Raw genomic sequence first — 17926 nt, forward strand, 5'->3', positions numbered from 1 at the left:
TGAAAAGAGAAGAAAGAAAAAAGATAGAAAAGTTGGAAAATCATCTCATTAAAAGATTTTTTTTTTTTTTTTTGTGTTTTAAGATTTTACCCCAAAGTTTTTTTATTTCTAATTACATCCTTCTTAATTAGAACCCGTTTGTATTGGCTTATTTTAAGTTATTTTAAGCCAAAATAGCTTTTAAGTTATTTTGTAGTATTTGGATAAAGTAAAAAAATTCTTTTAAGCACTTATTTTTAAACTAAAATGACAAAAATAAGCCAAAAGCCAAAAGTTAGAATTCCTAAGTTATGACTTTTGGCTTATAGTTAAAACAAGCCCATCCAACGTGGCTCTTAGTAAGACTTTTGTTAATAAAAAGGTGTCCCAAATACTTACGTAATAGTTGAGATGTCTTTTTAACACATTTTTCCCCACACATATGCATAATTTGGAAAAGAATTCCTTGATCAAGGCCCTCGACACGAAAGGAGGAGACGGATAGGGACGGAGAAAGCAGAGAGAGCTAAAGCAGCAACAATTTTTTCTTTCTTCTTCTTCTTCCCCGAGCTGTCAAACCTCCATTAGAGTCCCAAAACAGTCCGAAAACTCACCCCATCCTTTTTATCTAGATCTCAGCCTTCAAACACCATAAAAATGCAGCAAAAGCTCCATAAAATTCAGTCCAAAAGCACTCCAAAATCCAGATCCAAAACAGCCCAAACTTCAACTGTGCGAAAGTCAGCTTGAAACCACCATCCAGACCCAGCAGAGATGAGTCCGTTCGGGAACGCCGATTTCGGTCCGGGTTTCTAGTTTGTAGCTCGCTTGAGGATTACTGTTCTAGAGTTTCTATTTTCATTGTATCCGCTCTAAAATTTCACCAATAAAAGGTCCGTTCTTTCATCTCTTCCCTGGTTATTTATCCATATGTGTTGTTACTTGCTTGCACGAATGAATAGATGGCATGACATTCCAGTTTGTTTTCATTGATTTTTTGGATCATTTAATATGATTTGTTTCCTTATTTCAACATTGATGAATATTAAGCCATATGGATTTTGAGGTAAACTTTTGTCTTAGCTATCGACATTATATTAGAATTGAGCAAATAGTTTGGATCTAAATTGGTCCCAGAGGCGTGAGCACAAAATCTAAAGGGGTTGAATCATCTAGTAGTGTTGTATTCCTTTGTTTTAAGTTAGGTTTTCGTTGATTTATTCTTCTGGTTGGTCTTCGCTTAATAAAGTAAGGATGGATACTGTTAATGGAATGTGGAGTTTGTTTGACACTTGAAAAGAGAAATCCAGTCATTATGGCATGAACATGCTAATTGACCCTTTTGTCCTTTAATAATTGATTCGCCAAATATAATTCCAAATTGAAAGAAGATTTATAGGCGCTAGTTGCTTTAGGCGCAATTAATAAAATGATTGTCACAGTTGTGGGTTAGGCCCAACTGTGATATCTAACTCCAAAATTCAAGTGTGCATTTATGTGACTTGATACCTCAATTTCAAATAATAATAATAAATATGGTTAAATCGCGGGTACGTTTCGCGTGGCGTGATTTGCAATGTGTGTGAAACAACGAGTGCACAACATCGTGCCCCGTTCAAAATAAACTCCATAATTACTTAAAATATTGCAATTAAAAGCGGTAAAATGGTCAAACACACATAGGTCTAAAACGTGTAATCATCAGATATTTAAGCCAAGTTTATTTGTTGAGCGATCGTGCTAAAACCATAGAATTCGGGAGTGCCACACACTTTCTCCCGGGTTAACAGAATTTTTTACCCGGTCTTCTGTGTTCGCAGATCATAAATAGAGTCAAACTTTCTTGAATTGAGATTCCAAATTTGGTGACTTGGAACACCGTAAATAATTATTTCAAGTGGCGACTCTAAAAATAAAAATAAAACAATCTCATTTCAAATAATGTCACTTTAATTGAAAAAACTCCTTATCTTCGAAAAAAGGAGGTGCGACAACCATTCCCTGAACCGTGCGAGCAGTACTTTCACTACATATTGTTGCATGCGTTCCTCTTTGGTGTCGAAGATCCCGTATACCTGATTTTCAGATCCCGTATACCTGATTTACTATCAGTTGGGAATCATATTTGCTACCCGTATAAACCTATGACTTGTCGAAAACGACATCAGGAGTCTAGACCTTGTTCACATTTGATTTACTACCGTCTGTGAACAAGGTCCAGACTCCTGATGTCGTTTTCGACACCGTCACCGCTTCTTTGGTGGCCAAAGGCAGCAGTTCGGGATTGAAATCGGCCATGAAGTCGGCCAAAACTTGCGATTTGATTGTAGTCATAGGTTTATACTCTATGTCAAATTCACTCAATTCGACTGCCCATTTGGCCAGTCGACCTGACAGTTCAGGTTTCTGAAGGATATTTCGCAGGGGGAAAGGTTGTCACAATGACTATCAGGTGGCATTGAAAATAAGGCCTAAGATTTCGAGCGGCGACTACGAGAGCTAAGGTCAATTTTTGAGGTGTGGGTAGCGAGTTTCTGCTTCCGTTAAAATTTTACTAACATAATAAATAGGAGATTGCGTACCTTCGTCTTCGCGGACTAAAACGGCACTTACCACTACCTCTGAGACCGCTAAGTAAATTAGCAATTGTTCGCCTTCCTCCGATTTTGATAGTAACAGAGGGCTCGATAAATACCTTTTCAAATCTTTCAAGGTCTGCTGGCATTCCGAAGTCCATTCAAAGTTGTTCTTCTTTTTCAGAAGTGAAAAGAAGTGATGATATTTTTCTAAAGACCGGGAAATGAACCTGCTTAAAGCGGCTAGTCTTCCAGTTAATCTCTGAACCTCTTTCACATTTGATAGCTTGTCGGGAATGTCGTTGATGGCTTTAATTTTATCGGGATTGACTTCGATCCCCCTTTGTGACACCAGGAAACCCAAGAACCTACCGGAGCTGACTCCGAATGCACACTTTTCGGGGTTCAGCTTCAAGTTGTGTTTCCTTAGGATGTCAAAGATTTCTTAGAGGTGCTTCAGATGACCGCCTGCATTCAAAGACTTAACCAGCATATCATCTATGTAAACTTCTATTGTTTTTCCTATTTGCTTTTCAAACATTTTGTTCACAAGCCTCTGGTAAGTGGCTCCAGCGTTCTTAAGCCCAAAAGGCATCACATTGTAGCAATATGTGCCAAAGTTTGTTATGAACGAAGTTTTTTCCTAATCCTCCGGGTTCATTTTGATTTGGTTGTACCCGGAATAGACATCGAGGAAACTCATCAACTCATGCCCGGCCATCGCATCAATCATTTGATCAATGTTTGGCAATGAAAACGAGTCTTTTGGGCACGCTTTATTCAGATCCTTATAATCTACGCACATGCGGAATTTATTATTCGTTTTTGGAATTACTACTACATTAGCTAGCCAGTCGGGATACTTTACCTCCCGGATTGAACCGATATCCAGAAATCGAGTTACCTCTTCTTTGACAAACATGTTTCTGAACTCGACAATAAGGCGTTTCTTCTGCCTTATCGGAGGGATATTGGGGTCCAGGCTTATCTTGAGCACGACCACTTCTAGCGGAATACATGTCATATCCGCATGCAACCACGCAAAACAATCAACATTAAATTTAAGAAATTCTATAAATCCTGACCTCAGCTCGGGGTTTAATCTTGTCCCCAAGTGGAACTTCCTCTCCAAGAACTTCTCGAACAATGCGACTTGTTCGTGTTCTTCCGCTTTGAATTTGGTTGCGTCTGTTTCTTCTAGTACCTGGAAATACCTTGGTACCTGATAGGATTCTGATGGCTCCTCCCCTTTGTCAACTTCGTTTGGCTCTGCAGCAGGCGTCGGTTCCTGTAATTGCTATGCTGCATGTTCCTTCCTTTTACTACTGAAAACCGAGATCGTGTTCATCTCCCTTGCCGCCGGTAGATCACCTCTTATTTGTTTAATTCCTTCTGGAGTTGGGAATTTCAGAAGTTGATGGTATGTTATGGCATAACCTTCATCTCGTGCAGCCATGGTCTTCCAAGAATAATGTTGTAGCCCATGTCGCCGTGTACTACTTCAAACAGGATCGTCTTCATGACCCCTTTGGTGTTTGTGGGCAGCAGGATCTCCCCTCGGGTTGTCACACTTACTAGGTTGAACCCGACGAGGAGCTTTATGGACGGAATGATGCTTCCGGTTAGATCCACCAAAACACGTTTAATTTTAAAATCTAAAACGTTAAACAAAATTAACAGGGGATCGTTGTGCGGTAGTAGGAGTACATTTGCGTCCTCCTCCGTGAAGGTGATATCATCCTCGGTGACTTCCCGGAGTCTCTTGCTATGGGTCACTGATACCTTTGTCTTTTTTGCTACTGAAAAGGTTACACCATTAATCTCGTTCCCCCCGAAATTATGTTGATCGTTAGACGAGGAGGATCCGCAAATAACTTGGTTCCGGGAGCAGAACTTCTGAAGGCAGTAATAAGACTATCAATAGACTAGAAATAAAATATTATTGAGCTTTAGAATAATGTGTAGCATAAGTTTGTCAGAAAATTCGTGTCCCCTACAATAGTTGTTAAAGTCACTATTTATAGCTGCACCTAGGGAACAAGGTCCTAGGATCAAGCTCCTCTTAAATGATAATCATGGGGGCCATTGATGAATGTGTAACAGCAGGCTATGAATTCCAAAATTCTCTATAACAGATTGTGTATTTGATACTGAAAAATATATTTTTTATTGAATGTCATCGGGTGACAAACGTTCATTTGTCTTCATTAGCAATATTCCCTTCAGGGTCTTCCCGGTGCCAACCGAGACTGCTGTCCCCGGTCTTGGTTTCTACTTGCTTCGCTTTTTGTCTGTCTTCGGTTCCACGTGTCGCTCTATTATTCGAGTATTTAATTCGAACCGATTTTACCCTATACAAACAGATTAAAATTTTATTGAACATCTTCAACAATAATATAATGAACTTCAGGCTAGTGTCATGAAGTTAGCTATAGAATGAAGAACTTCAGGCGGATAGGCCAGTGTCGTGAAGTTTGAGTTGTGATAATTCGAACTATTTGAACTTGGCTGTTCAACAATGTGGCTAAACGTTAAATCCATTATAAGATTCGGCTAGGTTTTAAATAGAACCATTTAAAAAGTGGATACATGATGTCATTTGTACCTATCTACTGTATTCTAGCCCAACGGCCTGAAGCCCAATTGCTCTCCCGTCATCTTTGCCGGAAAACGGAAGAAACCACTATCTCCTCTTGTCGGAGCTTTCCCTCATTTTGCTCAAAAGTATAAATTTAATCTGTTTACAGCTCTATTTTTTGCTCCTTTTTCACAATTTGGTAGTTTCTAATGTTGCATTTGATTGATTGAAAATCCCCTTTAGCAGCTTGAGTTGAATTAAGTGCTACTATTGTTTTTTTAGATTCTCATTTTTTTGGTTGAAAATCCTCTTTTAGCATTTGGTTTCAATGTGTTTCAGGTCTTTGAGGAATTTTAATTATTAGACCATTTGGTTGATCTTGAATTATCTGCAAAGTAATCAACTTTGTTGCTTCCTTTTTTGGCCTTTAGTTATCATTGGATGTCTTGCTACAATGAAAAACTTTATTAACTTGTCGTAACCGGTTAAGAATTGAACACAATGGGTATTTAAGTGGAGAATGGTAGAGCGGCAGACCCATTATCCCCGAGTTTTGAAGGCTGTGGTTGGTCATAAGGGTTCACCCCAGATGGATGTCTAGGTCATAAAAAAAAAGAACTAAATATAGAACACAATGGAAACAAATGAAAAATATTGTACCAACTATTTGGGGTCAAAGTAATTATCTTCAGCAGGAAAAGTGTGAGATTTAGGCAACCTAAGTTTCTGCTTAAGATGGATTATTTGGTCTTTGAACTAATATGAGATTGAGGGATAGTTGATTGATAATTAATGGTTCATTGAGAGTTTGTCCATGGACTAGTTTACAGTAATCATAAAATAACCTCTCTACCTAAGGTAGGAGTAAGGGTGGGTACATACTACCCTCCCCAGACCCCTATTTGTGGGATTACACTGAGTTTTTTGTTGTTGTTGTTGTTGTTGTTGTTGTCGTCTAATGGACCGGAGGGGGGGGGGGGGGGTCACATTTAAACATCATATGCTTGTGTAATGAAGCTTTGCGACTATGCCATTCTTGGCGACGGTGATTGCCGACGAGAAGGTGACGGCCACTTAGCAAGGGCAGGATATGGAGGTGGAGGAAAGGTTATTGAGCTGGATAGATGGCACAAGGGTGTAGCAGTGGGGTTTAAGGTTATGACAAGTGTTGGGGAAGAAAAGGGGAATGATCAGAATCTAAGGGATACTAGTTGCTTTTTCTGTTCTCCGTTTCTGCTAGATCTAAGTTGCTTTTACTAATATTAATTGCTTTATTACTAGGAAAATACAACTGTAAGTTTGAAGCTTATATTTAGTGCGCATCCTGTTTACATTGTTGCTGAAGTCTGATCTCTTCCTCTTCCATAGTTGCAGTCACATGTTCACGAATAGCCAAAGGCAAGACGAACGCACTGGAAAATATGGAACTCCGAGGGTGGAATACCTTCAGGTTAGGCCTCCTTACTCGATATATTTGATCGTCTGACATTATGTAAGGAAGAAGACTGGAACTGCTCAACTGCAGAACTTCATATGCTGATATTAAGAAAACATTACTTGTACATGAAATTCCTGGATATGCAGAAAACTTGTTTGCATATTTCACTAATCAATTCCTTCATTCTTGTTTCAGGAATTGGTAACTCAGTTTCAGAATGCATCTTCTGAAGGTATGCTTAGAGTTTTATTCAACTGCTTCGTTCTGTGTCTACAATCTTGGATTATACTGTAATGAGACAAAATGTTTTATCAGAATATCATATTGACCTCTTTGTTGAGTCAATTGCAATTATTTGATCAGGGAGTTCGTAGGTGTTTTCCAGATTACAATAATGTTAATATTAAGATAAGAACATGGTAAACAAGCATTAATACTTTCAAGTCACAAGAAAGCTGTGTTCATATTTGTAGGGCAACTTATTGTGGAGTTGAGTTTTTCATGCGAGATGTTGAGTGAAAGAGCAACTGTTTGCACTGACCAGAAGATATCTGTTAGCTGTGGCAACACGACTACATCTGTCCGAAAAAGAGAAAAAGAATCAAAGGGATAACTGCCTAATTGCTTAGATGTCTGTCCTCTCCTTAGCATCAGGCTAACACTCCGAGCACAATCAATAGTGCTAACTGATAGAGCCTGTCAGTCTGATATTTTGGGTTGCTATTAAGTGGGAAGTTAATTTCATGTTTGCCAAAGATTAAGCCAATATAGAAGCAAGTAACTATAATGTGCTTTTGTTTTTCACTTCTCGTTTCAGCTCTATATGGTTTGATACATTCTTGTTACTACAGAGACGAAAGAGAAGATTGTTGCTAATTTGGCGAACTTTGCATATGATCCTTACAACTATACCTTTTTGCGCCAGGTTAAGAATCTTCTGATGAGTAGTTTAATCTTGTTATTGAATCATCTTTTCCTGTTCTGTTTGCCTCAACTTGTCTTGTAATATTAAACAGCTTAATGTTATAGAACTTTTTCTTGACTGTTTAACTGAGCCTAGTGAGAGGCTTGTGGAGTTTGGGATTGGAGGAATCTGCAATGCTTGTGCTGGTAAGACTAAAGCTTTTGGAATTTATGTTGATTCCATGATTTGGAACTTTTTTTGTTGGTATGCTCTGAATCGCAGTAGACTTACTGTAAGCTGCTCCAGAAAATTAACTCGTGTGCATTTGTGACTTGCAGATCCAGCAAATGCTGCTCTTATCACTCAAAATGATGGTATCCCTCTCGTCATCCAGTGTTTGTCAAGTCCTGTTAGGAACACGGTAAGGACATAAACAAACAGTTTGTGGTCTTCTTGATTATTGAGTGCTTTGCTGTTCACTCGTTAAAATTTGCACATAAACATAGTGAGAAGCACTCCAAACTAACAGTTGTTACTTGGGCTGTCGAGTACCATTGATCTGTCAATCTTGTCGATTACTCTGATAAGAATTTACCTGGCATCAGTGTTATCACATCTTATTGAATGTAATCATTTTAACAGTTGGTGTCGTATGAATTTCTGCTACTTTGGGCGGCATCAAGAATAAAATGATGTTTGCCTTTATTGAAAAAACTCTTAAATTTAGTAGTAGTATTTTTGTTCCCGTCTCAAAGATTGTTTTTGCTTTACCACTAGAACTTTTCTTTCACGAGTGAACCCCGGCACGAGCCTACCTTGGTTGAACCAAAAAAGGGTACAGGCATACCTACCTTTACCATATAGAGAATGAACTGAGTTAGAGGCATATGATTTTGCTTCAATCTCTTTGGCTAAACCTAAAGGAGACTTCACTCATTCTAGCTTTCTGAAGGAGGAACATGTCACTTGGAATTTCAGAAACTGAATCTTCTTTTTCAGATCCTCAACAGGCTCATGCGTAGTGGTCAGTTTTACTTCTCAAAGTCTATGTCAGTCTCTCATCGACATCCTCTTCTGAGCAGTTACAGTATACGAATTGTTACACAGCGTATTTATCTATAACAATCAAAAATGGTTATTGTTTGCATATGCACATAGAGAGCAACAGTAACATATGTATATGGATGTATGTGCATGCATTTCACCAATGGTTTTAACAAATGAACTTCAAACTGGCAGGTAAATTATGCTCTAGGAGCTCTGTATTATCTTTGCAATGCATCAAACAAGGAAGAGATTTTAAAGCCAGAAGTAATTGATGCCATCAAAAGTTATGCAGCTGCAGTTAATACAAGTTTCAGCAATTTGGCTCAGGCTTTCTTAGATAAACATGTCTAGTACTTGTACTGGTGGGAGGTTATAGGTATCCGTTGGAATACTCGAGGTTCATGCAAGCTGGACCAAACACCACCTTCATAAAATAAAAAAAATGCCCTATGTTATCATCAAAATCCAAACCAATTTCATTTGCTTTGACTTTTGAGTGGCTTACTATCCTGAAATATGACATTTTACTAAGTATACATGTCAAAGTTTTAAAGTGAAAAAAACTTGTGGATACTAAAATTGTCGTAATTCTAGAAAACTAACAGTTACCCCTGCACTCTATATGATATATTTGCGACAATTGTTGCTGAAGAATATTTTAGGAAACAGTATGGTTTGGATGAGTAGAATAAATGATGATGCTAACGTGTCTAATCTGAGTGGTAATCTCAAAATCAAAATGACAAATATTTACTGGATTTATCCCAAAGTTGACCAATTTGTTCCACATAGATTAGATAAATCATGTTTAACCAATTCATTCTTTATTTATTTATTTTTTTGCATCTTCCTATCTGCCTGAAGAACAAAAAGTATATATGTCTCCAACGTGAATGTTTAAATGGAGAAAAATATCGAAGAACTTGTAACTGCACTAGATCAAAAGAAAATGGAAGCAAGAAAGAAAAAGACTCTTTCTTAGAAAAAAGTTACGAAATTTTATGTATCGCAATGTAGTGCAAGCATTGGCATTTCACTCCTTTGAGCAAAAGTTCATCAAGATATTAACTTTAAGGATCCAAGGGTGTGATCTAGTGATCAAGTTTAAATTCTAATAAAAATAAAAAATACCAAGCGAAACCTTTTTATTTATCCAACATTGGTGAAAAAGATCATTCAGTACAAGTACTTGAACGACAGGTACTTCATAAAATTAGTCGAAATACGAACAAATTGATCAGGACATCACGGTTATAAAAAAATAATTCTTGGCTAAACTTGATGCAAGGTTTTGCTTTTTGTTAACATCGACCCTTCATGTTTTCACAGTGTTCACTTATCTCAAGGAACTTCACAATTTTTTTTTCCAGCTCACAAGTGAAACATTCAGCATTCAACAAAGACAAGTGTTCATAACGACAAACAAGAAATCAACAAAAATCATATAAGATGATAAACTCGAAATAATAGAACCCCACAATTGTATCTCGTACAAAACACTCTCAAACAAAAGCCAACTCATACTAATGAACCTGATAAGTAAATCCAAAAATATATGTACAGAAAAAAACATAAGTAAAAGTACAAAATGGACACAAGTAAAGTTATCCAAAATAAGCAAAAGGGCTTTTTTTTCTTTTTTCTTTTTACAATAAAACAAACTTTATAGGATTTTTACTTTGATGGGCTGGCCTTCACAACTGTGACAGGACACGTTGCATTTTGCACCACGTGGTTGCTCACACTTCCAAGTAACACCCTGCAAATATATAACTAGTTGCAAATTAACCCATATTGATAATTAAACTGATGCCTTATTTATTCTGATAAAAGATCAGAACAACATTTAATTATTTTTTTTATTTGTGTGAACGCAGAATATTTATCATCCTCTTTTATACATCAATAATGTAATCAATTTTTTTATACCATCAGTATACTTTATTTAAAAAAATTCTTCGAATATTTTCTCAACAGACATAGATTGTTAAGTTATCTTGAGGAAAAATGAGAATTTTAATGGTTAAGGTTAAAGAATTTTTTTTGCTTTTTTTTTTTTGGGATGTGTAATTTACCTTTTAAGGACACCTAAACCTCTGCTTCCAACTACAAGTGAATCAAGCTTGAGATGTTCTGCAGCATCACAAAGCTTCTCCCTTGCATCTCCCCAATACACCTTTGCCATAACTATTACCTGTAATTTTCAATTTCCCAACAATTTAATTTCACAAACTAATAATTAAACAATCCTTAATTTTCTTAACACAAAGCTCTTCCAAAATAAGAAAAAGATTTTAACTATGGCAAAATCAGAAATTCTAACAAGTTAATTCAAAAAAAAAGAAAGAAAAGATAATACACTTAACTAGGATTCAAACTTAATTATGAACTAAAGTAATTTTTGAACTCCCTTTGCCATTACATTTAAAACTTTACTTACATTAAGGGGATTTAAAAATTTAAATATACACCAAAAAATTTATTTAACTCTATTTGTACAATATAATTTTTTTCGAAAATGTTTTCATAGAACTCAATTTCTTTAATGGTCCTTAAGGACACGTCATTGGTTAAGTTATCGCAACCTGAAAAAGAGGAAGAGGAGAAGAAGAAAGAGAAAGAATTAAACTTACCTTTTTAAGCTTGGAAACAGTGTCAAGCATATCAAGAACCTCTCTATCAGGGTTAAGTCCATAATACTTAGACACATTAATCTCTCTAAATTCATCCAAAGGTATTAAAGCTGCAAAATATATAAAATAATTAGCAACATATGTGTTTAATTACAATGAAATAAACAAATTAAAACTTCTTTAAATAAAAAAATAAAAGAAAAAACTTACGAGATCCAGTGTCTTCAAAAAGCTGCTTATTAGTAGTGTCAACTTTAGAAGAAACAACATGAATAATTATGATTTTATCACCTTCTTCTATTAAATTATCAATTGCCCATTTCAGTGCTATTTTGCTTGTTGCTGAATAATCTATACCTATTCCTATTGAACGTGCTTTTGCCATTTTCTTCATCTTCTTCTTCCTCTTGTTTCTTCTTCTCTGAGTTTTCTGTATTTAGCTTGTTGGATTCTTGTATTTATATAAATTTATGCTTTTGGATTCTGATAATTTAAAGAGTAGAGTTCTTGAAGGACCTAGAAGGTGGAAATCTTTATGTTTCTTAAAGTTAAAGTTATTCTTATATACTTATTAATTACTCATTTGTTTTCAAATTATGTGACGTAATTTAAATAGACTAAAAATTTAAAAAAGAAAAAAAATATTCTTAAAATTTATAATTCGAAATATGTCATAATATTTATATAATTATAAAATTTATAATTCTAAATACGTCATAATATCTGTATGAATATAAAAATATCACTAAAGATAAATTAGAAGTTCAAGTTAAATTATTTTTAAATTTAAAAAGCTATTGCATAAAAAAATTACTAATATTATTTTCAGTCCTAAACATTTGAAAAACTAATTGTTTAAAATACTCAAATTCAGAATTACTGGATCTGGTTCCAACAGGTGGAATGTTAATCAAATGAAATGTTTAAGAGAGATAAATGATAGGTTAGACGAATACTAAAGCGGAGACGGTATTAAAGATCAAGAGATGCAAAATTGACTCTTTTCCCTTTTTCTCGCCTTTTTACTCTTCATAAATTATACTCCTTTCATTTAATTTTATGTAAGATTATATTACAAAAGGAATAATATTTTTTTATATTTAAAAATAATTTAATTTTAATATTTTTAGTTAAATTTTAATGATATTCTTTTAAGCTATATTAATTTTATGCCATATTTAAGATGATAATTTTTATATTTTTTATTTTTTAAACTTCATTATGCCACAAAAGTGGAAATGAGGAGGAAACTAAGAAAAATATACTGCGCTTTTATTATTATTATTATTATTATGACTTTATGAGATTGTAGAAGGGAATATGACAAAAAGGCTTCTTGTTGATGATAAAGAGGTCACAATCGATATATGCCTCTGTCATTTTCATCTTTTTGAGCTTTTAATTTCCTTTTTATAATTAATAAATTCGCACAACTTCTCGAACATTTCGTGTGGTGTAAAAAAATAATTAGAGAACTTCGAATATTTTAATTTCTTATTCTAGAAGAGTTGCAAATGGTATCTGTTTTTAATTAAAAAAAGTAATTTAGTATTTAAAAAATAATTTGGTTCGGACTGACTTTCCTCACATAATAAATGTATTCCTAAAAATGAAATCAGTTGCTATATATTTTCTCTGCCTAATGAGAGAACTCAACTTAATTATATTCTCACAAAAACGTGGTCATTTGTCACTACAATTTATTTACTCTTGTTTTATTTTTTTTGTTTAATCAACACATAATATTTATTTTCACTCTTTGATAATCGATAACTATCACAAACACCAACCTCCTAATCTCTATCACTAATCATTTTACCAACCCTTAAAAGATGTAAGTTATATTTTCATATATGGTGCAACTTTTCCAAGAGTATTTTTACTTTTATACTAAAAGTTAAGCTAGTTCGACAGCACGAGTAATTTAATTTTATGAACACAAATTGAAAGAACAAATTGTAATTTTAGTGCAAACTAATAAAAGATTGTATGAATATTAGAAACTCGGAGATAAAGTTCCTAAATCTTCCGGTCATTAGCAAAAATAGTGTAGGTTAGGTACACGTTACGAGTTCAAATATAATTTTCTTTTTCGGAAAATTAGAAATTCGTTGCCGCTACCCTTGGCGTGTGCACTGGGTAATTCACTCACTGTGTAATAGCTCGCAAATCACACATGAGATGCAAATCACACTAGGCATTACCGGTGCAACAAGCTCTGAATGAGAAGAAGTCAAACAATTTTAAGTGCAATAAAGTAGAGGAACTAGCTTATTATTCGTTGAATTTCAAACCGTGTTCTCGATTAATAAAGATTGCCGAATAGTATTCTCCTCGTTTATAGATAATCACGACTCAGCAATTTCCTGTAAAGCAACACACTAATTTTAATACTCTTCCATGCTCAGAAACTTGATCAAGAATTAAAGCCGGGACTGAAATAGAAGAAAAAGCCATTGGCATCAATTGGAAATTGAGAAGAGTTGCATGTTGATAACTTAATATGTGGGCCAAACACTTCTAAAATGTTATGCATCCTTTAAAAAGCAATCTTTCAAACATTATTCATTATTGATGACATTATACAGTTGATGAATCAAGCAGAGGTCAATATAGCTCATTGCTACAGAGAAGCCAACCAAGTGATAGATATACCGGCAAAAAATGCAGCTACTTCTGGCAATAGCTCCTATTGTTACACTTACCAGCAACTCGCAGGAAATGTAAAAGCGCCCCTTTCAACTAGATAAATTGTAACTGTGAGGCTCATATTGAAGAAAATAAAATGAAAAGAAGAAAAATGTGATGGGAGGTGCCTAACTTTATTGAAGAAAAATGGGATGTGAAGTGCCTAACTTTGTTGAAAGATTATAGGACTAAATCAACAACAAGCCATCTTCTTTGTAGTTGTTGGATAGCATCTTTTACTATAAATAGAAGCCTCCATTCTTCATTTCAATTACACCAAAATAATAGAGAAGCAATAGAAGTTAGAGAGAGTAATCCACAGATTGTAGTCTGTGAGATAAATAGTGAGTAATATTGTAGTGAGGTATTTTTAAATAAAAAGTGCTATTTCTTTCAAAATTGTAGTAGTCTCTTGACACTACTAAGTTGTAATATTATAGTGGTAATATTGCTCTACTCGGGTATTGTATTTTACCCCATTAAAAGAGTTGGTATCGTTGTTATTCTCTTGTGTTATTATTATTTGTCGTGGATATTATTCCTGGGCGAGATTATTATTTTTTCCAACAACGTGGTATCAGAGCCATGGAGAATAATGATGCGCTATCTTTTCAGTACCCCCGTCTCACAAAAGATAATTATGAGAAATAATGTCTACGTATCAAAGTCATTCTTGGCTCTCAATATGTATGGGAAATCGTAGACAGAGGATACGCAAAATCCGATAATGAGGAAGCTCTGCCTCAAAATGAAAAAGAGGTCTTGGCAAAGACGAGGAAGAAGGATCAACAAGCCCTCACGCTCATCCACCAATGTTTGGATGATGCCATATTTGAGAAGGTGGCAGATGCTACCACCTCAAAGGAAGCTTGGGGGATTTTACAAAATTCTCTTCAAGGAGTAGACAAGGTGAGGAAGATAAAACTTCAAACTCTAAGGGCTGATTTTAAAATTTTAAAAATGAAAGAATCCGAATGCATTTCGGATTATTGTTCAAAAGTGAAGGCTGTTGTAAATCAACTAAGAAGATACAGTGAGGAAATAAAAGATGTCCGTATGGTGGAAAAGATCATTCGTACTTTAACACCTAAATTTGATTTTGTGGTGTGTGCTATTGAGGAGTCTAAAGAATTAGACTCTATGATGATAGAGCAATTGGAGGGCTCTTTGCATGCCCATGAAGAAAAAATCAAAAGGAGAAAAGAAGTGCCATTGGAGTAACTTCTTAAAACTCATGCATCCTTCAAGGATTATGGAGGTGAAAAGAGCTATCAAGGGAATGGACGGGGACGAGGCCGTGGCGGTCATGGAAGAGGAAGAAGTAACGGTGACAACTTCAACAATGAAGTTAAAATCCACCATACATTCAGAGGTCGTGGTCGTGGATAAAGATGAGGAAGAGGAAGAAGATGTGGCTACTACCAAGAAAATAATGGACAAAGGTATGACAAATCAAAAATTGAGTGTTATAATTTTCATAAATTTGGTCATTACTCTTGGGAATGTCGTAGCAATATTGAAGAAAAAGCTAACCTTGTTGACGAAAAGAAAGAAAAATATGAGTCAACGTTATTGATGGCACTCAAGGAAGAAGACATGGATGATTGCAGCTCGTGGTATTTGGACAATGGAGCAAGCAATCATATGTGTGGATGCTAAGAGAAGTTTGTGCAGATCAATAAAACGGTGAGAGCTAATGTGTCCTTTGGAGATACCTCAAAGATTCAAATCGAGGGGATAGGTACGATTTTGATCTTCTGTAAAGATGGTAGTCACAAGCTAATTCAAGATGTTTATTATGTGCCAAAATTAAAAAGTAATATTTTGAGTTTGGGCCAACTTCTTAAAAAGGAATATGACATCCACATGAAAAATATGCATCTTTGGCTTAGAGATTCAAGTGGAATTCTAATTGCTAAAGCGCATATGGCAAATAATAGATTATTTTATCTAAATCTTAAGACAATTTATGCAAAGTGTTTGAAGGCTAATGTGCAAGATGAATCATGGTGTTGGCACATGCGATTTGGGCACTTGAATTTTGAAGCGCTCAAATCAACGGGAGAAAAGAACACGGTGCATGGGATACCATCAATCAACCATACCAATCAATTGTGTGAATCTTGTCTTCTTGGAAAACATGCAAGGAGGAGTTTTCCAAAGGAGTTCATGTCAAGATCAACCAAATCGCTACAGCTTGTTCACACTGATGTGTGTGGGCCAATCAATCCACCTTCCTTTGATAAAAGTAAATATTTTCTACTCTTCATTGTAGACTTTATTAGAAAGACTTGGGTTTATTTCTTGAACCAAAAATCTGAATTTTTTGATGCTTTTAAAAATTTTAAAGTACTTGTAGAAAAAGAAAGTGGCTATGAAATAAAAGCTTTAAGGTCTGATAGAGGAGGCGAATTCACTTCATAAGAATTTAATGACTTTTGTCAATCTCATGGAATTCATCTCCCTCTAACGATACCTTATTCACCCCAACAAAATAGAGTTGTAGAGAGAAAGAATCGAACGATTCTTAATATGGCTAGATGTATGTTAAAAGCTAAAAATATGCCCATGGAATTTTGGGCAGAAGCTGTATCTTCTGCAATTTATTTAAACAAACAGGTCTCCAACAAAGAATGTTAGAGATCAAACCCCTCAAGAAGCATGAAGTGGAAGAAAGCCAAGTGTCAAGCACTTGAGAATCTTTGGGAGCATAGACTATGCTCATGTGCCACATCAAGGGAGAGCGAATCTTGACGTTCGATGTATTAAGCATATGTTTGTTGGCTATGATACGAGTTCAAAAAGCTACAAGTTATACAACCCAAGCAGCGGTAAAGTGATGGTAAGTCGCGATATTGAATTTGATGAAGAATTGGCATGGAACTGGGAAGCCCAGGAAGAAATTTCATATGATTTTCTTCCATACTTTGGTGATGAAGAATAACTAGGGATCGTGGAACCTGTGCATGACACAACTCCACCTCCTTATCCAACAAATTCTGCATCTCCCTATTCTCAAGAAATTTCAAATGAACAACCGCAAAGTACAAGGAGTATTTAAGAGCTCTATGAGGACACAAAAGAAGTTACTAATTTGGATTTTTTATAGTCTCTTTGGTGATAGTGAACCAATGAACTTTTATGAAGCTGTTGAACAGAGGCAGATCCAGGATTTAAACCCTATGGGTTCAATTTTAAGATTTTTAATATTGAACCCATTATATTTTTAAAGTTATGGGTTCATATCTACTATTTTTATAATTTTAATAAATTTTTACATACAAATTTTTACTCCGCGTCAAAAGTTATGGGTTCAGTTGAACCCGTAGCTAGTACACTACATCCGCCCCTGCTGTTGAATACAAAAGGCGGAGACAAGCCATGCATGAGGGGATCGAGTAAATAGAGAATAACAACACTTGGGAGTTAACAACACTTCCCAAGGGTCATCGAGCAATTGGAGTTAAATGGGTATACAAGGCAAAGAAAAATGCTGGTGGAGATATGGAGAGATACAAGGCACGGCTTGCGGCTAAAGGCTACAAGCAAAGGCAATGCATTGACTATGAAGAAGTCTATGCACCTGTTGCCCGCATGGAGACGATTCGTTTCCTGATCTCTTTGGCGGCGCAAATGAAGTGGAAGATCCATCAACTAGATGTCAAGTCAGCTTTTTTGAGACTATCTTGAAGAAAAAGTCTATGTTGAATAACCATTGGGATTTGTGGTAAAAAAATCATGAAGATAAAGTGTTGCAGTTGAAGAAAGCTTTATATGGATTAAAGTAAGCCCCATGAGCATGGAATAGTTGCATCAACAAGTACTTTCAAGACAATGGGTTTACTCGTTGTCTCCGTGAATATGCTCTTTACCTTAAAGTTCATACTAATGGAGATATCTTACTTGTTTGTCTTTATTTTGATGGTCTTATTTTCACGCGTAATAATCCAAGTTTGTTTGAAGCTTTTAAGAAAGATATGTCTCGTGAGTTCGAGATAACAGACGTAGGGCTCATGTCATACTACTTGGGCCTAGAAGTGAGGCAGATGGAGGATAGAATTTTTGTCTCTCAAAAAAGCTATA

General features: G+C 35.5%; 2 protein-coding genes across 5 annotated transcripts; one reads left to right on the plus strand and one right to left on the minus strand.

Annotated features, from left to right (window-relative positions):
* Positions 1–408: 408 nt before the first annotated feature.
* On the plus strand, positions 409–9101 carry LOC104097213 (uncharacterized). 4 transcript variants are annotated; one of them, XM_009603756.4, is made up of 7 exons: positions 409–872; positions 6508–6583; positions 6767–6803; positions 7423–7496; positions 7588–7681; positions 7814–7896; positions 8715–9101. In XM_009603756.4, the coding sequence occupies exons 2-7, from the start codon at positions 6512–6514 to the stop codon at positions 8871–8873; spliced, it is 519 nt and encodes a 172-aa protein (XP_009602051.1). In that variant the 5' UTR covers positions 409–872; positions 6508–6511; the 3' UTR covers positions 8874–9101. The 4 variants fall into 4 exon arrangements, with proteins under 4 accessions (XP_009602051.1, XP_009602050.1, XP_009602049.1 ...); XM_009603755.4 differs by having other exon boundaries at positions 410–872; positions 6502–6583; XM_009603754.4 differs by lacking the exon at positions 409–872 and adding an exon at positions 5164–5279 and having other exon boundaries at positions 6502–6583.
* Positions 9102–9952: 851 nt separating this feature from the next.
* Positions 9953–11664, minus strand: LOC104097214 (universal stress protein PHOS32-like). Its single transcript, XM_009603758.4, has 4 exons — positions 11366–11664; positions 11156–11265; positions 10598–10716; positions 9953–10281 (listed from the first exon to the last, which is right to left on the minus strand). The coding sequence occupies exons 1-4, from the start codon at positions 11547–11549 to the stop codon at positions 10197–10199; spliced, it is 498 nt and encodes a 165-aa protein (XP_009602053.1). The 5' UTR covers positions 11550–11664; the 3' UTR covers positions 9953–10196.
* Between the last annotated feature and the right edge of the window lie 6262 nt (positions 11665–17926).

Source organism: Nicotiana tomentosiformis, chromosome 4, assembly GCF_000390325.3.
Source record: "Nicotiana tomentosiformis chromosome 4, ASM39032v3, whole genome shotgun sequence".
NCBI lineage: Eukaryota > Viridiplantae > Streptophyta > Magnoliopsida > Solanales > Solanaceae > Nicotiana > Nicotiana tomentosiformis.